Below are 25,156 nucleotides of genomic sequence, written 5' to 3'. Positions count from 1 at the left end.
ATAGTTCTGAACAATTGTAGACTGTAGTGTGATATGGATTAGTCCTTCCCACAATGGTATGGTGTGAATCAACCCCCATCCACCAATTTCTCATCCACACTGCATAACACCGCCTAGATTTCAACGTTGCCCCAAATCCTCAAATATGGTGGCTCATGGTGTGGCAAATCACTTTCTTCAAATGCCCCTTGAGGTTTTCAATATTTTGTGGAAAATGCATGAAGCTTGGTTTTCTACTCTTGCTTTGGTTGAGCGTGTTTTGTCCATCTTTGCTTCCTTAAGGTTGTGTTTGGTTTGAAGGAATAGGTATGAAAAGGAAAGGAAAAATAAAGAAACCTATATGATCCTTGTATGGGTTTCCCTAATTTTCCTTTCCTTTCCCTACTTTTCCTTCAAACCAAACATAAGGAAAAGGAAAGGAAAAATAAAAAAACCTATATGATCCTTGTATGGATTTCCCTAATTTTCCTTTCCTTTCCCTACTTTTCCTTCAAACCAAACATAACCTAAGCGATTAATGAATTGTCTTTTAACACCCCCCCCCCTCAAAAAAAAAAAAACCAACAATCTATCATTCGATGCATCCATTTCTTTCCTCGATTTTAGGAAATAAAGGCTTTGGTTCACATAAATAAGGGTCTAAAATTAGAATTAGAATGGGCCAACTGTTTGGTTGGGTGGAATTAGAATCCCATTCTTCCACCTCCCTAGGAAAAAAAAATCCCATTCCAGTTCCCATTCCATTTCAACAATAGGAAAATAGACAATTCCATTTCAAATTCTGAGAGCTTTTCCGCTTCTGATTGACTGCAAGCCAAACAGATCCCAAGATGATTTGGCCAAGTCAAAGATTATTGATAATTTGTCCAAGGTTAAAGAAAGAAAGTTGTCGATGTCCAGTTGGTGTCAAGTCCCAACTCCCACGGCACTAAAATAGTGATAGCATGAGCGAAGCTCAAGCTGGGGCCAAGACCATAATAAACGACCCTAATAATAAGCCCAAGGCACGTAGGTGAAGGCCAAACTAAAGGTTGGTCAAAGGAAGGTCAGAGCATACTGAAGCTAAAACAAATTTAATTAATGCTACCTGACGATCATTTCTTCTAATTAATGTTAGTTACATCGATCCTCCTCCACAAGGACCACAACATCTTGTGAAGTATTGGTTTGTTTTGCATTCCATGTCATGCCATAGTCCGATGATGATAGATAATAGTCATATAGATAGATATGCATACACCAACTTAATTTCCCTATCCATCGGAAAGAAGGAACAAAGCAAACAACCGATACGTTGATGATAGCTGAAACCCGCCGAGAACAGCAGGGGTACGGTAAGAAGAGAAACCCATCGCCATATGCCATATCATATCCCCCCATCTATCCATGTATAATAGTTGTGATATATATATATATATATATATATTATACAAAAACCAAGCACATTATCATCATGCAATTCTGTTCTGACGTATCAGTTTGTTTCATCGTCAGAAAGCAAGCTTAACATGCACCAAGTTATTCTAGTTTTTGCACTCACATTAATTAATTAATTGGATAACTGATGAACTCTAATACCTGCCTGCTGCTGCTTCGGGACTATTTGGATCTCTATATGCACGGAATTGGATCTTAATTCATGGCATATTTCTGGGTCCATGCTCTTGCTGTCTCTTCGTATCGGGTTCTCTGGTTCTTGTAGATGTGAGCAATCTCTGGGACAAGAGGATCATCAGGGTTAGGGTCAGTGAGGAGGGAACAGATGGATAGCAGCACCTTGGATATGGTCAGAGCTGGACTCCACTGCTCCTTGAGGATATCAAGGCAGATGCTCCCATTTGAGTTGATGTTTGGGTGATAAACCTACGTACACAAGATCCAATAAACAACAGAATGCAGAATGCACTGCAGTCTCATTCGTCAAATCAAATAAAAAAATAAACACCATACTTTCTTTAGAGAATTAATTCCAGCACTTGTGCACTCATGCTAGGTTAGTTTGATGCCAAAAAATGTAATGTAATAGGGCTGAGTAATTTACTTCTTATTTCCATTGGCACCACATACCCATTCCATCAAATATCAACCATAAAAAATGGTTGAAATTTGAAAATCAAACAAGTGTGAGAAAACATATAACAGTAAGCATTAATACCTCTATATTATGCAATAAAGAAAAAGAATAAAGGCCTTGTTTGATTTTCAAAAAGGTCACTTACCCATGTTCTTTTGATTCCCAGGTAAGTTATATAATGACTTTTTTACCCATAAAAAGCCAATCTCATTATGTTTTGTAAACTTCCCCCCAGGCGGGAAAGTTAGTTACCAGTTACCACCTGGGAGATGGGCATCACTTACCCAAGTGATACTCAGGGAAACTAACTTAACCGTGGGGCCCAGAGCTTACCAAAAAATGAACACTGTAAAGTTGGTCAATGGGAATCACTTTCCCGTTGACCAACTTTCCCCATCCCATTTCCTGAAAAACGTTCAGGGCCTAAGTGTATCTGCACAAACATGAATATTTTAAATTAGACTATTTCCAAATGGCATGCTAGTATGTGACAAGTTCATCTCTTTCCCCAACCACCCGAGTCAATTAGCAAATTTCCACCCTCTTCAGTTAGATTGGCATGTGACAAGTTAGCTCATGATCAACCAAACCTTATCCTTGCAATTAAGTGCTCTAATAAATGTAGAGGACTCGAATTATATAAGATTAGGTTATGTTGCCAACAGAAAGAATGGGTTAAGCAACTTCAGGGGGAAGGGTCATCCAATTTTATGAGCTATTATATTAAGTCAGTTAAGAAATTGCCAAATAATCAAATATAAATTTGGTATTCATATGGATGGAAAGATGGAATGGTATTCATATTTAAGTCGGGTAATATAAGTATACTTTACCTTTTCTCAAAAAAAAAAAAAAATGGTATTACTATATTACAAGGATCACAAAATCAGACCCATATATGGTACAAACAGTAGTAACAACTATGCATAAAATGAACCATCAAGTAATAGATAACTTCATCCTATTTAACTCTTTAAAACATGGTACCCACCCAAAATTGTCACTTGACCTTTCCAAAATATTCGGGATCACCTTATAACCGTTATCATCAAGCATCTTTGGGTTTCTCTCCTAAATATTACCAATACATTGCCGAAGGAAGAAGATCCATGAAATCCAATCACTCCTACATGACCTTAAACTGAACATCTCTATCAGGTTGAGAGGTCGCATGGAGTGGAGCAAACCCTGCCAAACAGCTTCATAACATGCTGCTTAAGAAAAACGGTAGCTAAACAAAGGAAACAAACGGCCAGAATCTTCATGGGCCTTGCACAGGGAGCATATGTTTCCCATCACTCTCCTCTTAGGTATGAGATTATGAACTATAACATTTTCATTGGTATAGTAGAAACCATAGTTACCTTGGGTGCCATACTTGAATTCCATACAAATTTCCACAAGACCTGAATGCTTTCAATGCCTCATTGGAAGAAGAGAACCTAAAAGCGTAGGAGCAGATAGCATTGACCCTACCAACACAGACATCCCTCATTTGAAGGGATAGGTATGATTATCCAAATGTGCTACGAGAGCGATATTGATTTGGATTTCTTGATATCTTGCGATCTTTCTACATTTAGGCATTCATACACAGATTTATTTGAAAATCTACCACCTTTTGGTCCCAATTGTCGCAAGCTGTGGCCCCATTGTGTACACAGTTCTCCAATGTACCCAGTTCTACCCATTATCAGTTCAAATTTTAGTTTTCTTCCCATATGGACTGTAGTTTAAGTACCTTTTTTAGTGAATAATACCTCTCTAACTTGTCAAAAAAAAAAACAAAAACTGTGCCCAAGATGCATTTTTTGTAAATGAAACCTTGGAGTAGAACAATAGAAATATTAGCGTAGACATGGTTAATACTGAAAAAGATATACAAGAAAATACACAAATAGTTACATATAGCATATGACGGGTATAGTTAGATTAAGGAATAAAAGTATCAATCATAGCCAAATAGAACACATTGAAATGGAAAAATGTGCAAATAGCTACATATAATGGGTATAACTAGATTAAGGAATAAAAGTATCAATTATAACCAAATAGAACATATTTAAATGGAAAAATGTGCAAATGCAGTTTTGGTCAAGATATTTTTTACTCCCACCAACATTTGGTAAGCTTATAATGTAAATTCTTACTTTTATAAGAAGCCTGATATAGTCATGTTACAAGAAACTAAGTTGGCAGATTTGGATAGAAGATGGGTCAGGAGTGTGCTGGACTTTAGCTCCCTCATGGGAAGCCTCGGGAGGGATAGTGACTTTGTGGAGAGAGGATGTTGTAGAATCTGTGGAAGAACTTATAGGGAGATTCTCTGTGTTTTTAAAATTCAGAAATGTGGAATATGGTTTCATTTGGGTGTAAAACGAATGTCTATGGGCCAAATAGTTATAGGCAAAGGAAGGAAATGTAGGAGGAGCTGGATGGTATTCAAGGCTTGTGGGATGGCCCATGGTGTTTATGTAATCAGGTTTTGTAATGAATCAAATAACCCCCAAAGATCGGTTACTACAAGTATGAGAAATTTCAATGAATTAATTAACACCTGTGGGCTAAAGAAATTACCCTTTCTACAAGCTAACTTTACTTGGTCAAATTTCCAAGAAAACGCCCTTTGTTCCAAACTTGATAGATTCCTTTTTAATGTAGATTTGGAGGATCATTGGAGGAATTTGGTGGCTAAAACCCTTCCTAGAGTTACATCTGATCACTGCCCTATACTATTAGGTCAAGATGTTCTAGGCTTTGACCCTCGACCTTTTAGGTTAGAGAACATGTGGCTAACCCATCCGGATTTTGAACGAAAGGTTGGGGAGTGGTGGAATGAAGATTTGAGAGGGGTTAAGTGAAAAGGTGTAAGGTTCCACAAAAAGTTAAAGAGACTAAGAGCAAGGATTAAAGAGTGGAATCGGGAGCATTTTAGAAGGGTAAAAGATCAAAAGAATTCTTTGATGTCTAGGATTGATGAACTAGACTCCAAAGAATCCCAGGGAGGTATGAATGAACAAGAAAGGTTGTTAAGAAGTAGGTTAAAAAAGGAATTGGAAGAAGTTCTCCTTAGAGAAGAGATCTCATGGAAGCAAAAGTCAAGACAAAATGGATCACAGAAGGGAATACAAAATTTTTCCATGTGTTGGCTAATGGGAGGAGAAAAATTATGTGGCCAAATTAGAAGTGGATGGGGAGGAAGTCACAAGTCAAGATGAGAAAGCAAAAGTGTTGGTGGATCATTTTAAATCAATTACAGGGAAGCCCCTGAATAATAGCTTGCAATGTTTTCAATGGATAGATCCAAAGCCCCTATACCAGATGGCTTCGCCATGGCTTTCTATCAAGATTGCTGGAATGTGGTAAGAGAAGACCTTTGTGCTGTGTTTAAGGAATTTGAAGTTAATAGCAAAGTAAGCCCTGGAGTTAATGCCACTTTCATAGCTCTAATCCCCAAGAAAAAAGAAGCAAAAAACCTTAAAGATTTTAGGCCAATTAGTTTGGTGACTAGCATTTACAAAGTCCTGGCTAAAGTGTTATCCTTGAGGATTAAAGTAGTGCTACCCTCCATCATTAGTCAAGCACAAGGGAGCTTTCATGCAAGGGAGACAAATAACATATCAAATTCTAATAGCAAATGAATGTATGGAGGATATGAGAAAGTCTGGAAAGTAAGGGTTTGTTTGTAAACTGGATTTAGAAAAGGCCTATGATCTGGTGGATTGGAGCTTCTTATTAGTGACCAGAACAATTATGTTTTCGAATAGTTTTTTAAAACGTTGGTTGTGTTATTAAAAGAATTAAATTTAAATTATAAAATATTTTATATAAAGAAATATGAAAATTTTCTCACATTTTCATATTAAAAATTAAATTTAAAATATAAAATATTAATAACTGTTGATTACTTCTTCTTGTTTTAGGGTTCAATTCTGTCCTCTCAACATCATTTATTTCGCCACTCTCTCCTTCCTCACTAGGCAAACCCTTTTTCTAATGACTCTCTTCCAAGTAACCTTCCTTCATTCTAATTGCCTCAACTTCCGTACAAATCAGCTTCCAAATTCTCTCCACCTCCTCCCCCACACCCTCACAAGGAACCGACTCTTCTTAAGTTCATGATTTCCACCAGCACCTTCACCACTTTAGATACCAAATCTGCTCCATCTGGGTAAGATATTAGAGTATCTGCAACAGGCCGAAGACACAGATCAATAGCAAAAACCGAATGGACACCCATACCTGATTGCTGAGTAGGAGAAATAGGAGCAAACAAGGCTTGTGGATGAGACATTACTGATAGTGCCCCATCCATCCCTTTAGTTGGCAATTGCAGTGAAGTGATTAAGGTTAATATTTCACCTTTGTCCAATCTTACCATCGGAGAAGCATGTTCCTTCTCCTTCCTTCCTAGCCTATCTTCATAGATCATCGGAGAGTCCTGTGACTTTGTACTAATTCCGTTTATGGCCTGAGACGTTGGAGTTGCTCCCTCATGGAAAGGGGGGTTGATAAGCCAGGCTTCCGAAGCTGAATTTCCAATCCTCCTCACCTTCGCATCTTCCCCTTGAGAGCTTCCTTCTAGAAAAAGAATCTGTGTTAAAACTTCCTTCATGGAGCATGTCAGTTTCCTTGCAGATCAAGACTTCCCAAACTCTCTGTTTCAGTCGTGTCTTCAGCACCACTATCTTCTTCATCTAAGTAATCACTGTCTTCAACAAAGTCTAGATCCCTCCGTTTTATGCTTCTGGGGTTCCGCCCATCTAGGGATAACTGGTTTACCTTCTTGGTCGGAATCCATTGCAATGACGAAGTGGCCGAACCTGCAATTGGCATGCAGATATGAGAGGAGGAGCTCGAAGGAGAAGAAAATAGATGGTTTTTACCATCTATTGGAGCCTCCCCCTTCCCAAACACGTGTAACTTAAGTGAGTCATGTGCCCTCTTTAAGGGAGACTTGATTTGGGCCGACTTAAGTTGAGGACACAGCCCACCCTTGGTTTCTTTAACAGGCCCAACAATTTTTAGAGGCCCACGCGTGCTTTCTTGCATTAGCATGTGAGGCTTTACCACTTCACACTCAATGCTTGGGACACCCGGCTCAAGTTCACCCTTTTTTGGTTCGACCTGGTCTAAAACCTTTAATCTTCCTTCATAACTTGAATTTAAAACCTCCTTCTTGCCGCCTTTAACCATCTAAGCATAAGATTTACTACCCTCCCTTCTGATAGCTTGCACTCCACGTAGTTGACCACCCATCTACCCCTTCTCTTTTAAAGTTTCCAGTTTTTGCTTACCCAAATCGGTGAAAGACTGATCAACCTTTGATATTACCAATCTCCTTCTTCCACGTAGGGCCTCTTCTTCTACCTTCTCATCCCCTTCCTTGCGAGCCTCCCTTCATAGTGTAGCTTCTATGGAGGAGGCCATCCAAACTGAGTAGAAGCAACCTTCCACATTTATCTCCACTTTTCTGGGTATGTCTTTTGGTTTTACTCCGTTCAATAGAAGAGTTGCTGATCGAAGGTCCCCGGTCCCCCAAAAGGCTCTGGCAAGATTACCACCACATAATAGTGCAATGGATGCGGCCACTTCCTGTTTCCACAAATGAAAGGGCAGACCAAGAACTCGTACCACCACCCCGTCCTCAGTGAAGAACTCTTTAGAGTTAGATGAAGGGTTCCACTTAGAGATTGTAATCGCACCATATTCAGATTGAAAACTGATAGCTGAGAGCTCTAACTTATCTTCAGTCAGATCAAGCACCGCTTTACTGTTCTCAAAAGGTGTTAGAATAAATATCCCTTTTAACCTCAGTTGTAATATGAGCAGGTCTGAAACTCTCCTCCAGTTGCTAACCTGATTTTTAACTTGAATCACATATTTATCTTCCCATTCTTCTCTCCTGGAATAGCCAACCAGCCTGTTCTGCCTAAAGGCTAGTAGCTCTTGGATCGGGTCTTCATCTTCAGTTGAAAGTTTGTTGGTTTTACCATTCTCCTTCAGTAGGTCCAGACGCAAGGTTTTCAGGTGTTGGATAAACTCTTCCAGTATTCCATTGATTTTCTTCCATCCAAGTCCCTGTCTACCTTCAGGAAAGCAGACTAGTTGCCCCCTTCCTTTCCCGAAATATTCAGAAAGAGCTAAATAACCCCCTCTACTGTTTCTTTTGCATTCTACAACATACCTCTTCCCTTCTTGACTTCTCAATTCCTTTCAGTTTCTTTGTTTACCTTTGAGGCATGTTTCATTCACATACTCCTTGAACCATTTAATCACTTCCATACCTTGCAACATCACTGTGGCCTTCTTCCCTTTCCTAATCTTCAAGCTTGCCCCTCCTTTGTTTTTCAGCTCTTCAAGCAAAAACTCCTTGGCTTCAACCTTCAACACTCTCCTCCATCGTCCTGCAGCCACAAACCCATCGTCCTTTCTTCCCATCGTTCTTAGATTAGGTTTTCAAGGGTTGGGGGAATACCTTCCACCAGAAATGGGGATCAGATTCCAATTCCACCCAATCAAATGGTTGGAATCAGAATGGACCATTCCAATTCCGATTCCAGACCCCTATTCCCACAAACCAAATGAAGCCTTAGTTCTTTTTGTACAACAATAGTGGTTTCTGGCAGCTTTTGTTGTTTGTACTGTCTTCTCTATATCTCTTTCAAGATAAAAGAGAAGTTTTCTTCTTCTCATTTAATACTAATACATGGTTACTGATCAAAAAACAACAGCCCAGTATATAATCTTGTGATGCAGTCATTCAATCCATCTTAAGGTCTTTTTGATTGTTTTAGTAACTTTATTTTTTACAAAAATGGAGAGAAATAAAAAGAAAAGCTTAAAGAAGAAATGAGATCAATAAAAGTAGAAAAGAACAATAACTCATAGAATCTCATTATAAATTTCATCCTCTATATAAAGCCTCAGGAGATGAGAAAAGACAGAATCACACCATCACAACATTCTCCAAGGCAAACAGATTGCAGAACTCAAATCTCAAAACTTCTATCTATTAGGCATAGTTTTTTTCCTTACTGAGAAAGAAAATCCTTATTTGCCAAGAAAATATCTCACTAAAAGAAAAAAAAAAACTACAGAATATCAATTTAGGACATTCCACAATATTCCCCTTCTGGCCACTTAATAATGGGCTTGTTGGAACAGCGTTCAACTTTGGGCTACAGATCACATAGGCCTACACATGTTTAGGGCTCAAAGGCAAACATTCAGATATTGTGTCTACACGGATCCATGGTAAATCAGTTTGGACCTGCCCTAGTCGAATCCCCTTGCTGGATGATAGTTTCAGAAAATTGGATCAACTGTTTTTCTTGGTTAAATTAAATTCACCTTTTCAGACAAATCCATCAATATCAGGTTTTATATATAGATCAATGTTAAATTCCATCTTAAAATTTCTCCATTAAAGCACTTTATATCAGTATGACTTCCATATGTTTTGATGTTCCCACATGATGACATCATGGCACACTTCCCCCCTGCTTCATCTGAGAAGAACCTTAGAATCCCAATGTTCTATAGGTTATTCAATTACCAAATATCTTTATTTGTCGCATTCATCTCTTTTAATTTGATAACTGGCTTGTTGGATATGGAGGAGAGTAGAGTTGTTAGGACTTGGGATGTGAGAGAGAGTAGACTAGGTAAGATAGGATGGTAGAAAATGATAAAGGCTCAAGTTGTTGGGAAAATTGGAACTTGTATTGGCTTGTTCTCAAATGTACAAGTTTAGCCCAATTTATAGTAGAGCCAAGTAGGTGGAGCAAAGCCAACCAACATTCTAGACATCTCTCTAGAATTTTACCTTTTCTAGAAATCATCATCTTCTAGACCCAAATACATTCTAGAAGTTAGAACCTCTAGAAAGTGTATTACTTTTTCTAGAGACTTAGAGATTTAATTTCTAGAGTGCTAATTAATTCTAGAAGTTTGAACTTCTAGAAAACTTCTAGAAAACTTTTGGAAAGTGGATTATTTTTTGACATGGCTGTTAAAATTAAAACATAAACAAGATAAATCCACTAGAATGCCCAAAAAAATGAGCTTGGATCAGGTAGGCACACAAGATGAGCACACTGAGTAAGCACTCAGAAAATTTTGTGACACCGGTCCCATAAAATACCCTCAGCCTACCCTAGAAATGATTTAAACAAAATTCTAAGACCGCTGTCATAATATTTATTGAGTGCTTACTGAATGTGCTCACAATGGTGTGCCTACTGAATCCAGTCTCAAAAAATAAAAACTTAACAAAGGTTATAAGCTTGCATATGAACTTTGTACAATTATAATAACTATGACTGCCAGGCAGCTATAGCCCCATGCATATATCTTCATACACCATTCACCATCACTATATAGGTGAAGATATTTTAGGCCTATTCATTATAAGATAATCCTGATGGCCAATAAAAGCGTATTTATAGTTTAAAGCCATGAGCCATGACCATCATCAATCATGTACCTTGGTAAGAAAGGAAAGGTCAAATACCCAGTTTTACCCAAAGTTCCAAGATAATCTTCCAAGAATTAATTATCTCCACCATCTATGTTTCAGAATAACCATTAACACCAAGAAAAAAAAAGCATGATCATCTTACTACAAAAATTTGAATAAATAGAAGACAGTTTACAACAATTCATTCAGAAAATAAGAATGGTTTAGACAATTTGCAGCGTGGCCAACAAAGACAGCACTAAGAAACCAAGATTACCGTAACTAAACTTCCAGCACAACAAGGATTGAATAAATCAAATTTCTATCCCAGCGAAAGAATTCTTCGTTACCTTTGTTTGGAAGTTGACTTTGGGAGGCTTGAACGGATAATCCGGTGGAAAATGGATCATGACAAAGAAAACTCCGCCAGCATAGGGACTATCGGATGGACCCATGATCGTAGCTTGCCAGTGGAAGAGGTCCTCCCCAACAGGCCCAGCACTGCAGGATGTAGGAGGATCCCTCTGCAAATCCTGGAGCTCCTTCTGAATCCTTTTGCTGGCCATGAGGCTTCCTAACTCTATAAGTCATAAATTAAATAACGTTAAAATAAGAAATAAATGCAATAAAACTGTCTTATTGCAGAAAACCAAAAGCATGAAGAAAACTAAAGAGTTAAAATTACTTTAATCTATGCTCCTAATAAGAAAGATACAGAACTAATATGCACATCCATCAAGATATGTAATAAATAACAAATTTCATATATAATGAAAACCCAATTTAGTTCCAGAAAACATTGAAAGAGAAATTAGAGAATCTAACAGGGGATCTCAATCAAATTGTAAGTAAATCTGGAACAGGAACAGACTATAGATCAACACACCACCAAAATAAAAGAAACCCAGAAAATTCAACCTGAAATTATAGAAACCGCAAACTAAACTTGAACTAACAAAACCAAGAAATATCCATCTGGAATTAATGATACCCAGAAGAAAAGAAAACATAAAATTAAATAACCACAAAGAAATCAAACACTAACCAATAAACCAAAAGCAACTGAAGCAAGAATGAATCCGAAAGAAGAGAAAGCTCACTAAGAGGAGGACGATGATAGCGATCTTATTCGAAAAAATAGTAAAAATAAGAAAAATTAAATACATATATATATGTATGTATATCAGACAAGAGATTTCCCTTTTGGATATCAGACAAGAGATTTCCCTTTTGGGTTACGAACGCACAAAGTTTGTGCAAATCGAAAGCAAAAGAAGAATTCGTTTAAGAAGATAAAGGAAGAATGAATCTAAAAAGGTGAAAACGAGAGAAGATAAGAAAGGTTATTTTAGTATCTTTGGGGGGTTTTACTTTCGGCAAGGAGGCGAAGAATCCGACTGCGAATCTGATCTCTAATGGCGGATGCGAATGATCTCTGTAGTCGGCAAACTACAAAGGAGCGGTAGGGACTCAGAGAGAGCGCGAGAGGATAGGGATTGGTAAACGAGTTAATTTCGCGATTGTCGAGGTGGAGGATGCCAGCTGGCAACCACCCGATGGCAATGGAGTGGGACCCAGAGTTGAACTAGGATTAAAGGTGTGAATGTGATTCGCTCTCATCAAGATACGATGAAAGTGAAGTCAAGGTCAAAGTTCGATCTAACGACAGAGTTATGGGATTGCACGATGTATAAACAACAGATGGTTTATACAGGGATCGGGTGTAAACGGATCAAATCGAATCGGATGTAAACGGGTCGGGTGAGTCCATCATTACCATATTCCGAAAGAAATATGGTAAAAACTAAAAAGTCATTTTTTAGAAGTAAGCTTGTGTTTGGGAATGCTTATATAAAGCACTTATTGGGCATATAGCTTATTAGAAGTCAAGAGCACACAAAATCCGAATTGGTGTTTGGTAAAAAAGCTCAAAAGACATTTTTTACCCCAAAAGGCCTGTTTAAAAAGTAAAAAAATTGGGCTTTTGGCTTATTAAGTCTTGGAGAAGCCTGTTTAGAACATTTTTAGAACCTATTGGTTTCCTCTTAACTCTTATCTCTTAAGAATAATCTTTTAATTTTAAGAGAATTGATTATTCGTTTCCTCTTATTTCTTATCTCTTAAAGCCTGTTTAGAACATTTTTAACTTTTTGTTTTTCAAAGATATCCCCAAAAAGACAAACAAAAACTCTCATATATGGGGTCAAAATGGATATTTGATCATTTTTAGAATTCAAAATTCAGAACAGTATTCTCTAGAATCTTTGCATTCAAAGTTTAGAGGAAAGAAAAGTTCACTAATACCAATATACCTCTTAAAATAATTATTGCACTTTTGGATGTTAGGCTTCAAAGCAAACGAACATGTCAGGTCACACCCTTATTCACTCAAATGTGCATATCAAAATAAACAATTATTCAAAAAGTATTTTTTCTAAGCCCATTTAGAAAGGAAAAGCACTCAAATGTGCTCAATTATATGAATTGGGATATGCTCCTCACTGAGCGCTTCTCACACCAACCTCACAGCCACATCCCACCATGTATTGGAAACATATCCCCATGAATAATAAGTACAACTACAGGAGATGTTCCCGATGTGTGGCCAAGACATGTTGTGAGAAGCAGACTCGGACTCATCTCACAATTCTCACCCATTTATGACAGTTTTAATAACTGAATTATTGATAGATTGGAAGCTACATTTATCAAGAGTGAATCTCCTGCCAACAAAATACATTCCAACATCCTACTAACACGATTTGACACCATTTCCCATCCCATGACTGGGACCTTTTTGGAAATCCATCATCCACAGATCTGTTACAAATTACCATTCACTTCCATCCACAACAGATCTATGCAAGTGCTGTGCAAAGTTCTCTCATGAAATGGAAGAGACGCTTCACGCATGATCAAAGTATCAAACTAGACTCTGCTTGAGTCTCTCTCCAAGAATTGCACTATTACGAACTTAGGCCTCAATTGTTTTTTGGTATTCAGGTGATGCATTTCCTCGAACAATTGATTCGCGAGGAAACATTGCCCACAAGTAGCCTAAAAGCTAATGTTTCTTTGGACAATGACTTGGGTAAACAAGGCAGGACTCAGCATCTCATTCAATGGATGTGTAAGTAAAATTACCAACCCTCCAGGACAATAACATTAATTACCCGAGTGACCAATACTCCAAAAAAATTATTTTTCCATGGGCCAATCCCATTACAACCAGGTTCAAAGTATCGACAATTATCTGCCCATATTGGCTAATACGTATCGTTCCAAGACCCCTCTGATGCACCCCTGCAGTGGGTGTATCAGATGTCTGACCGGTTCAAGTGGTAAAAAAGATCTAAACCGCCCCCTGAACCAGTTGCAAAATAAAAAATAAAAAAACGGTTCCAAAATGTGTATCAATTTGCCCGATACACTCCTATCGGCATATCGATATTTTGAACCTTGATTACAACCGCAAAGAAACACTCCACGAAACCCACCACCTTATCCACTGACATTTACAGGAAAACGAACCAGACCTTAGAAGACTTGGGCTTAACCTACTTCAACAGTCTTGGGTTGGTTTTTTGGTGCTTTGGTCGAGACCGGCTTCAGTCAGTGCAAGTTCCATTCAAACACTTCGAACAGCCTTTACAGCCTTGGAAGCATCTCCATACGTCTGTGCTTTATTTCATGGGGAGACATTCTCAATGCAAGGCCATAAAGGCTGTTCGAACGGAGCTTGCACTGACTGAATCCGGTTTCTCTTTGGTCAGATACGCAGCAACTGGTACTGGAATCTACTTCCCAGAAAGAATCACCCAGAAGGCCAGAACAGAGTGAAAACCATCATGAAAGACCACCTAGAACAGAATGAGAACAGCCAAAACATAAACCCTGATGTCAACAATCAAAGTAAGAACTGTCCAGAGTAAGGTCCCACTGAGACACGTACCAGTAGACCTAGGAAAGCACTAAATATTGATGATCAGGCCATAAAATTGGAAAACTAGATCTTGTTACATAAATCATCGTTGGGAAAAAGAGGAATCGAGGATAAAAGATATTTCTCATTAAAAGATCAAACAGAAGAATCCAATGGGAAGACTGTTTCCACTTATCTTGTCTCCGGCAGTCCTCAGGCTCCAGCAGTATGACTTAGATTTGAAGGAGATTGTGTGTGTGTGTGTGTTTTATGTTTGATACATGTTAAAAAATGGGTTTTTTGGTTTTGAAGGAGATTGTATGTTTCGTACAGATTGACTGCATTCACACCCCTGCCGTAGAAAAACAACTTAAAAATAGATCTTTTCAATATTTAACCAATGAAAACTTTCATGGTTAAGAAAGACGTGGTTCTTTTAAATGAAAACATTCATTTAACAATCACCTGCAAATATTTTTTCCCTGAATGTTGTGTGACAATGGTGTAATCCCTTCCAGCCTCCAGAAAAAAAAAAAAAGAAAAAAATTGCAGGAGGTTGCCTCCTGTTTCCTCTCATTCCAACACCTTGATCAATAGGTTCATGCCATTTGTACAATCTGCGCAGGAAGATGACAGAAACCAAAGGTATTAAGATAAATCAATAACCTCAGGAAAAGGACCTCAGATATATTGAAGTTTTCAAGCATTTGATAATTTTCTGTACTCCAACATTTCGCTCCTATATCTCTCTTTATCCTGCAATCCTTTCTCCTGATAAACCTGTTAAGGTAGCAAGTGTAAATAATAAATAAAATTAATAGATAAAAATATTCAAAGGAGATTTAGGTGTTCACAATCCAAAAGAGAATATATAAGAGTAAAGGAGCCATATTTGGTAGTTTTCTCAGAACTTGATCAAATATCGCCTTAATCCGATGGATGGTCTATGGCATGCGGGCTTTCAAAGCATATTCAATGCACAATAGTTATCAGTGTACTATCAAAAAGTCAACACACAAATGGCTGGATATATGTAGCAAACTGGGTTTTAATATGTGAAATTTGTCCAGAGTAGATGGTAAACAAGATAATATAATTTATCCATCTGAAACAACCTCAATGCAGCCAAATCTAATGCAAGGGTCAAACTAGAAAGTAGAAACTAATTAGATTTTGCCAGTTTGAGATTGCCCCATTCATAGTGATCGGAGTTGGAAGCAGAAGTGATAAGAAAAAGGCATGGGAAGGAACACTGGATCCAGCATCAGATACTCGTACTCTAATAAAAAAATGCTGGAATAGGGTAATCCAGGTTTAATTTTGATGGATGTGCTTTGAGCAACAGTGGACCTTCAGGTATTGGTGATGTTCTCAGAGACCATGAAGAAATTATTATCATGAGCTTTTCAAACACAGTGGGAAAAGGCAATTCCTTGTGGGCTAAATTGTACACTTGGCTACATTTAATATAGAATAATGCAGACTTTTCTTCAGGATGGTCTCATTTGTTTCTGGAGAGTGAATGCTGAGTACTCATTGGTTGGATGTTGGCAGCTGCAGAAGGCCCCTGGTCTCTCAGATTCTTAATTATAGAAGTTAAATGCATTAACTCTCACTTTGAACAGCTTCTTTATTTGGTCCCCCTGATTGGCTAATGTCTTGGCAGATTCTCTGGTGATGCAGGATCTTTATGATTCAGCACTATTTCCTGCAACCAACTTAGGTCTAGATGTGTAGCACAAAACAAAGAACTAACAAAGAAAGAAGAGAAGAGATGGAAATAAGATAAAAACCCTAGGCAATCACACCCCCAATTTAGAAATCAAACCAAATTTGTAGAGAACTTTCCTTGTTTATTAGCCAAACCTGTCTCCAAATGAGCCATACAAGCTTAATAAGAAAGAAGATTCCGAAGGAAAAAACTTGCCCCCCAAGTTAGGATGCCCACCAAACCACTTACAAAAAGAAGCTAGATTTGACTAAACCTGCCCCCAAACAATTACAAACAAAGGGAAATTACTAGACTTAGATCTGTTCCCAAACAAAACCCCCATTCAAAATTACAAAAAGACCCTTGCTGTCCAGAAATGTAAGAAAGATAAATAAGCCCTGTCCAGCAGCAAATTCAACCACACAGAGTATAGATGGATTGGAAACTCTGGGATCTACTGCTCACGCATCTCCCATGTGGGCCCCACATTATCATAATGATGCCAAATAAGCATGGGAGCAGCTTTGGTTCTCTTTTGATAAGCCTTAAGTTGATTCCCATCATTCGGTCAATGAGGGAGTTCACATATTGGAGCTCATATAAGGACCACCAGGTCCAGGGATACATCAAGAAGGTCAAATTATCTTTATTTTTTATCAATAACTTCAGATTTCATTAAGACAGAAAAAAATGAATTACAAGGGGGAGAGCTAAAAACTCTATAACTCTCCCCAAAGATTTAAAAAAAAAAAAAAACTATTACAATTGAGCCCAAAACAATTGATTACTTCCCACCCCTTGTTTTGCCAAAGCATCAGCAAAACCATTAGCTATCCTTTTCACCCAACTAACCCTCACTTCCATGTCTCATATCAACCATTTGAATTTCTTCCTTTCACTGCTACAATTCCACAGTCCAGCTTCTTCCTTTTGCAACCATGCATAAGGCCAAATTATCAATATGTATTGTTTAATTTTCTTTTACACCAGCTTTATGTTGTTGTACTATTGTACAGGTCCCTTCTGGTTAGCCCAAGGCTTCCCTCTCTTTTTCGCCATCAAGGCAATCCCTATTTGGTTGTGATTATTGATATATAAAAAAAAAAATCCTATGCAATAGTTACCATTATTATACAGGAATACAGGATACAATCAAAAGCCACCTGACTCCCACATTGTTCACAACATTTTGGGGCATAGCTTCATGTATGTGGCCCCAAAGCACTTAATGTATTACCTTATTTCTAATATTCTCCCCAATCATTCAATGGTCAAGGTCAAATGGAACTAATTCCTGCATTTCAACAAGAATTCAACCATGCATACTTGATCAGCCTGAGTTACACAATTTCGAATTATGGATCTAGGATAAACACACAAATTTGCAAATGATCCTATAAAACTGAATGTTCTCATACTCTGTTATAAAGTCAAGTGTGACATAAAATATGGTTATATTTATATACAGATCATAAATAATGATGGAACTGCCAGGGAGCAGTCGGGGCAAGGTGGAATTTGCAGAATTATGGAATTGCTTTTTTCGATGTTTGAGTGCAGGTGGAATATGCCAGCAAAAGTATGCATGATCTTGATCTTTAACCATTCTACCTTCACTTGGCTTAAAAAAAGAGGATATCTAGGATGTGCCAGAGCAGCCTTGATTTGGACGATATCTAGGAAGAAAGGAATGCTAGAATCCTCCAGGAGGAGAGGAGCAGCCAAGATTTGAAGGAATGTGTGTTGAATAGGGCAATACATTGGTTTAAGACCATGGAACTCTTCCATCAATTCTCCTTTAAGGATTTATGGAGAAATTGGTTAGCAGTAGCAAGGTGCAGGGTAGTTATAAGGTGGGTTCCCCCTTCTAAAGGTTCATTAAAGATGAATTTTGATGGGAGCAATCAGGGCGATCCACGTCTCTCTGGAATGGGGGATTCTGAGAAATGAGTTTGGGGAGGTATTTCTTTACTCAGGTCCTTTGGAATTTGGAGATTCTGTTAGGCCAGAACTACTTACAAGGAGTGTAGAGCAAATCAACTGGATGTAGAGCATGAGCAACTATTTATTGAAGGGGAATCCAAGGTGGTAGTGGGGTGGTTGAAGAACCCTAGGGTGTTGTATGGTGCTATAAGAATGAAATCAAGAAATTTAAGTGGCTGACAAGGAATATGTCTGTAACAATAGAATGGGTGGGGAGATCAGCAAATGCATTGGTTGATGGCTTAGCCAAGCAAGGGGCAAATAGGGAAGTTATGTTTTGGCTCAGCTGTAATGTTTGTTCCTTTTTTCTAGTCTCTTTGTAATCTGTTGGGAAAGGGTGCAGCTCACGCCTCTTCAAGGGCTGTTGTATGAGTTTAAAGTTCTAAATTAATAAAGTTTTACTCATCAAAAAATTATGGAACTCATAATAGATCAAGATAAACATGTCAGAAGTTCTAATTAGATCACTACTTCATATTTTAGTTTACAAACCAGAAAATAAACAGGTATAGATCATGCACAATGGTTTATTAAAAACAAGAACTTGATTATGATGCAAACTCTTCCAAAATTAGGGGTTGAAAAAGCCTTTTTTTAGGTGGCATGGAAGTATGAAGTTTGATCTCTCATGTCTAATTAGATCTTATTGGAACAAGATCTAATTTTATGTTTGAACAGTCTCTGGATCTTGTCGGATTTCTAATCAAATAATAGTCAACCCAACTAAGCCTGATTCAATAATCAGAAAATGAAAACACAAAAAAGCAATCAACCACTACCACATGTATATATAGAATGAGAGAATGACTTTCTGATTTGGTGGATGAAGAACCCTAGTTATTGCAAGGATGTATCTTCCTATCAGGTAACTGTTATGATTCGGCCTGCCTAGGAGTTCTGTTTGTCTGAGATCAGTCACGTAGAGAGAGGTAGAAAGGTGGAAGAAAGAGAGAGACAAAAGAAGAAAACTTGGTTCGAACTGGAAGTCAAAGAACATAACTCCCATTCGGCCAGACGTGCTTTTATTATTAAAATTAATGGAAAAGACATATGTGCCCTTATTTAAGTAAGGGGCACTGGTTCTAACACAATATTACAGATCAGCAACCTTAGTCTAAGTATAAAGACAGAAATACCCCTACGCTATATATACTCCCAGCTTGTTACATATGTAATCCACTCTTCCCCGACTCAAGCCTTTTGTAAATAAGTCTGCCCACTGGTTTCCTATATTAACATATGTAGTGTCAAGCTCTCCATTCAGCACCTTCTCCCTCACAAAGTGACAGTCAACCTCGATGTGCTTGGTTCTTTCATGAAACACCAGATTAGAAGAAATATGAACTGCAGCCTAATTGTCACAAATAGAGCTTCATTGGAGTATTGATGTTGTACCCTACTTCCTGTAGAAGGTTCCTTAGCCACACTAATTCACAAGCAGTATGCGCCATAGCCCTATATTCTGCTTCTGCACTACTTCTTCCATGTCACCAGGTTCCTTAGCCACACGACTGTCTGCTTCTTACTTTTCCATGTTACCAGGTGGCCTCCCAGAAAAGTGCAATAGCCTGTGGTAGACCGCCTATCAGACATAGAACCAGCTCAGTCAGCATCAGAATACCCTTCTATTTCAAGTTTTCCGCCACTTTTGTATATCAAACCGCGACCTGGAGCCCCTTTTCAATACCTCACAATTCTCAGAGTTGCATTCCTATGAGGAATCAGAGGTTTCTGAATGATCTAACTCACCGCACTAACCGCAAATGAGATGTTTGGCCTAATAATGGTTAGGTAGTTTAGTTTACTTGCAAATCGCCGGTATCTGCCAGGGTCTTCAAACACTTCACCCATATCACTGCTTAGCCTAGTATTTGTGTCCATAGGTGTTTCAATTGTTTTAGCACCCAACAAGCATGTTTCTTCCAGCAAATCAAGCACATATTTCCTCTGGCATAGATTAATACCATACTTAGATTTTGCTACCTCTATCCCCAAGAAATATTTCAATTTACCAAGATCCTTGTCTGAAAATGATCCTGTAGATAAGTCTCCAGCCTGTCAATACCCATGTTATCATTCCCGGTAATAACAATATCATCTACATACACCACCAACAGTATTTTTCCTCCCGTAGAGTCATGACTGAATACAAAATGATCAACTTGGCACTATTTCATACCAAACTTCTTTACTACCTCACTGAACCTACCAAACCATGCTCAAGGAGACTGTTTAAGCCCATATAGAGCCTTCCTTAGTCTACACACCTTACCATCCTCCCCCTAGGCAACAAACCCTGGAGGTTGCTCCATGTAGACCTCCTCAAGTAAGTCACCATGCAAACCCAAAAGGCTCTGTAGGGTATTTATTCTATGACCCAGGAGAGCAGAAGGTGTTCTGTTGTTGAAATGTCCATTTCTTGGAGGAATATTACATCCTGAACAATCATTATCAGGAAGTTGTTCTTGATGAGGAGTGCTCAGGAGTAGTGGGAGATGTCCCATAAGCTCCAAATAATAACCAACCTAGGAGATCTACCTGGGCATCCAAGCCTCCAGTTCGTTACGGCTATGACCAAGAAAGTTACTTGGTGGAAGCCACGACTAGTGAGAAGAATCCCGTGACTTATATGGAAGCTATGTTGGACATAGATTCCTTGAAGTGGGTTAGATCGAGGAGGCGAATATCTCTCTGACAAATTCAGGGACTATTTCAAGGAAAATGAGATAGTATCACAACTAGCACCTCCTGCTACACTACAATTAAACAGTGTATCAAAAAGGAGGAACCAGACTTTATTGGATATGGTCTGATCACTTATTGTACACTCAGAATTACCCACAGCCTTTTGGAGTTACGCATTAGAGACTGCGATATACTTGTTGAACTAGGTTCTAACCAAATCCGTTCCGAAGACTCCCTATGAGCTTTGGACTAGTAAGAAACCAAGTGTAAGACAGTTGAAGATTTGGGGTTGTCCGACACATGTTAAAAGAACAAGTGTTGACAAATTGGAATCTACGACTTGTCGTTGCCTCATTCTTGATATCAAGCTGATATAGCGACCAATCATACATAGCTGCAAGAGAGATCACAACACGAACTGACCCTATCTTAGCAACTAGTGAGAAGGTCTCTGTGTAGTCAATACCATAGGTTTGGGAGTACCCTTTTGCAACCAATCGCGCTTTCAGGCGTTCAACACTACCATCAGGCAGATACTTAACTTTATAAACCCATTTACAACCAACAGCTTGCTTCCCAAGAGGAAGAACGGTGAGATCCCAAGTATAATTATGATGAAGGGCTGAAAGTTCTTCTTCCATCGCACGGCACCACCCTGGAGAGGCAAGGGCTTCCTGGACATCCTTAGGGACAACAACTGATGATAACAAGGTGACAAACTGGCGATGGGAGGCGGAAAGGTGAGTAAGTGAAACATAATTAGAAATAGGATGAAGGATGCAAGTGCACTTACCTTTCCGCAAGGAAATGGGGAGATCAAGCTCAGATGTTGGGTTCGGGTCTGGAGCCGGATCTATCGACGGAGATGTAGCCGGAGGAATAGTAGCTTGTACGCATGGGCGATGTGTATACACATGACGGATAGGTGGGCGTTCAACAGGTGGTGGCACCGGAGGCAAGGATTTGGTCACGGCTGGAACAAGGGGAAGAGGGTCAGCAACGGGAAGTGGAAGAGGAGGTGATGAGGAGGAAGAAGCATCACCGGACCCCAAAAAAAATGGAGTAGACTCAAAGAAGGTGACATCAGCTGACACGAAGGACTGTCGAGAACTAGGATAGTAACACTTATACCCTTTCTGGGTCCGAGAATAGCCAAGGAAGATGCACTTGAGAGAATGAGCATTGAACTTGTTGTTCCCGGGACCCAGATTATGGATGAAGCAGACACACCCAAATACCCTAGGCGGAAGAGGGAACGGAGACAGGGCGGGAAACAAGATCGTAAACGGAGAATGACCATCAAGGATGAACGTGGGCATCCGATTAATCAGAAAGCAAGAGGTAAGCACCGCACCACTCCAAAAGGGTTTGGGAACATTCATGTAATGCATGAGGGATCGTGCTGTTTCCAAGAGATGGCGATTTTTTCTCTCAGCCACCCCGTTTTGTTGTGGGGTGTAGGTACATGAGGTCTGATGTATAATGCCATGTTGGTCCAGGTATTCTTGAAATGATGACGATAAATATTCGCGGCCATTATTAGAACGGAAAACTTTAATGTGAATACTAAATTGATTACAAATCTCAGCATAAAATTTCTGAAAAATGGTAAACAATTCACTTCTTTCTTTCATTAGGTAGAGCCATGTCATCCTTGAAAAGTCATCTACAAAAATGACAAAATATCTATATCCATTATATAACATCACTTTATAAGGACCCCAAACATCGGAGTGGATCAAAGAAAAAGGACTCGACACATGGTTATCAACCGTAGAACTAAAGGGAACACGATGGTGTTTCCCAAACTGACACGACTCACAATCCAAAACAGAAAGTTGACTCAAAGACGGAACTAAAGACTTCAAGACTTTTAGCGACGGATGACCAAATCAGCAGTGCCACTGGAGAGGAGAAAGGGATGACTAGAGAGCTGTTGAAGTTCTTCCACCACCGTCAAGATAATACAGTCCACCAGCTTCTTGCCCTTCACCAATCTTCATCCCCGTCTTGAGATCCTAAAAAACACACATAGAGGGTTAAAAAGTAATGAAGCAGTTAAGTGATTTGGTCAGCTTACTAACATACATAAGATTAAAAGGCAATTTAGAAACATAGAAAACTAAGGAGAGGGATACAGGGTCTAGGTCAACATTACCAACACCACAAATTGAGGATGTGGAACCATTAGCAAGGGTGACAAATTGTGATGTTGAGCAATGAGATAGGGAAGAAAACACACCTGGAGTTCCAGTCATGTGATCGGAGGCTCCAGAGTCAATGATCTAGGGATTGGGTGTGGATGCCAAACAAGCCATACCTGAGTGAGCGAACGTCGCCGTGTTCTGCTGTGATTGGATAAACCTCTCATATTCATCAACGGGGAACATTCACCATTTCCTTCACGGGACCATCTGTGGATGTAGGAGTTATCTGATCAGATGAACGATTCTTCTGTCTAAAGCTGGAATTGGTGTCACTAGTCACGGCATGATTAGCCCAGGTTGAGGGTGGCCCATGTGGATCATAACAATAGTTAATGGTATGTCCAGCCATACCACAATGAGTGCACCTCCTCGGGCCTGAGCCATGTCCTCTACAACGGACTTCCCCTGAATCTCTGCCCCCAGTACGACCACCACCATGATTATAAGTAGGCCCACCATTGCCACTCCGGCTATACACCGGACCACTACTACCACCACGGCCAGACTGAGCTCCTCGAGCTCCACCTCTAGCACCACAGCCTCTCAACACAGCAAAGGCAGATCTATCTGAGATATTAGAGTTCTCATTAGATCCAATAGAAGTCCTCCGGAGTCGTTTAAATACCTCTTCTAAAGAGGGGAGAGCTGATCCTCCTGGTATCTGAACCCGTACTGGTTCATATTCAGATTTCAGTCCCACCAAAAATCTAGTCACATCTAGTTGTTCTCTCTGTTGTTGCTGAATCTTGACATCAGAAGTGAGAGGGTGATAGACATTCAACTCATTACGTATGTTTCTCATACTGGCATAGTACTCCTCAAGACCCCGATCGCCCTGTTGTAGATTAAAGTACTCCTGATACAACTGATACACTCTGGTTGTATTGTCCTGACCCGAGTACAATTTCTTCGCATGATCCCACACATCTTTAGTAGTGTCAAAAAACATGAAGTTTACACTAATCCTGGGTTCCATACTATTCCATAACCATGTGATGATCTAAGCATCCTCTTGCTCCCAATCTTCATACTCGTGAGAGTCAGTGGAGGGTTTCTCCTCTCTTATATGTTTTACCTTCTTCTTTGCCTTCAGAAAGGCTTCGACGGATTTAGCCCAAGGCACATAATTCTCTCCATTTAGTTTAATGGAGGTCATCTAAACATTCAGGTAGTCTGTAGGCACCATCACATTAGGTTTACAATCACTGTTATCTCCCATTCTGTTATCACCGATTCTGCACACTTGCTGAATTCTATTACCACTGAATTATGCACATTGCACCCGACTAGATCAAACTCGTCACACTGATTTCAGCACTTGTTGTTGCTGAAAAGTGTACTCTTTACACCACAAACCCTACTCCTACAGCTACCTGAAATCTCGCCACTATATGATCACAACTCTTCCTTCAAAATACACAAAAACAGCATAAACCTCAGCACGCGACTGTCTGAAACCCCAACATATGATCTAAAACATACTTCCTATTTGATCCACACCATAAATCATGCACAGAAATCTCTTACCTTATCACTGAAGGAACAACCACACGAGCAGAAAATCAGTCCACACAAGACAGCCACTGTACCACACAGATCGGCCCTCTTCTCTTCGTCGATTAGGAGAGGGCGATCTTAGAAACCATAGCAACCGACCACATAAGACACGACTGAAGGCATAGAAACCTCCAAGGGGAGAGGGCGATCACTCCTTTTCAACCCTTTCCCTAATCTCCAGTTGAATGCAGGAAAATCAAGAGAAACCCTAAATAGGGTGCGCAAAGAATAGAAATCTAGGCAGACAAAAATCTAGACAGACAGAAATCTAGGCAAATTCGAGTGGCTCTGATACCATGTTATGATTCGACCTGCCTTGGAGTTCTGTTTGTCTGAGATCAGTCACATAGAGAGAGATAGAAAGGTGGAAGAAAGAGAGAGAGAGAAAAGAATAAAATCTGGTTCGAATTGGAAGTCAAAGAACATAACTCCCATTCGGCCAGACATGTGCTTTTATTATTAAAATTAATGGAAAAGACATATGTGCCCTTATTTAAGTAAGGGGCACTGGTTCTAACACAATAGTACAGATCAGCAACCTTAATCTAAGTATAAA

General features: G+C 39.2%; 2 protein-coding genes across 4 annotated transcripts in view; both read right to left on the bottom strand.

Moving 5' to 3' along the window:
• Positions 1 to 1,381: 1,381 nt before the first annotated feature.
• Positions 1,382 to 12,013, bottom strand: LOC148874943 (ubiquitin-conjugating enzyme E2 5A-like). 2 transcript variants are annotated; one of them, XM_088963919.1, is made up of 3 exons: positions 11,581 to 12,013; positions 10,886 to 11,115; positions 1,382 to 1,863 (listed from the first exon to the last, which is right to left on the bottom strand). In XM_088963919.1, the coding sequence occupies exons 1-3, from the start codon at positions 11,699 to 11,701 to the stop codon at positions 1,633 to 1,635; spliced, it is 582 nt and encodes a 193-aa protein (XP_088820045.1). In that variant the 5' UTR covers positions 11,702 to 12,013; the 3' UTR covers positions 1,382 to 1,632. The 2 variants fall into 2 exon arrangements, with proteins under 2 accessions (XP_088820045.1, XP_088820046.1); XM_088963920.1 differs by having other exon boundaries at positions 11,907 to 12,013.
• Positions 12,014 to 14,815: 2,802 nt separating this feature from the next.
• Positions 14,816 to 25,156, bottom strand: part of LOC148874942 (high mobility group B protein 10-like) — a 46,449-nt gene continuing 36,108 nt past the window's right edge. For both annotated transcript variants that reach the window (XM_088963917.1, XM_088963916.1), the window contains one exon: positions 14,816 to 15,237. In XM_088963917.1, coding sequence (XP_088820043.1) covers positions 15,157 to 15,237 — 81 coding nt within the window. In that variant the 3' untranslated portion in view covers positions 14,816 to 15,156. The remainder of the gene's footprint in view (positions 15,238 to 25,156) is intronic.

Source organism: Nelumbo lutea, chromosome 1 (genome assembly GCF_056320005.1).
Source record: "Nelumbo lutea isolate HS-2025 chromosome 1, American lotus-T2T, whole genome shotgun sequence".
Taxonomy (NCBI): domain Eukaryota; kingdom Viridiplantae; phylum Streptophyta; class Magnoliopsida; order Proteales; family Nelumbonaceae; genus Nelumbo; species Nelumbo lutea.
Note: the sequence above shows the minus strand (reverse complement) of the source record. Positions and strands in the feature narration are given on the sequence as shown.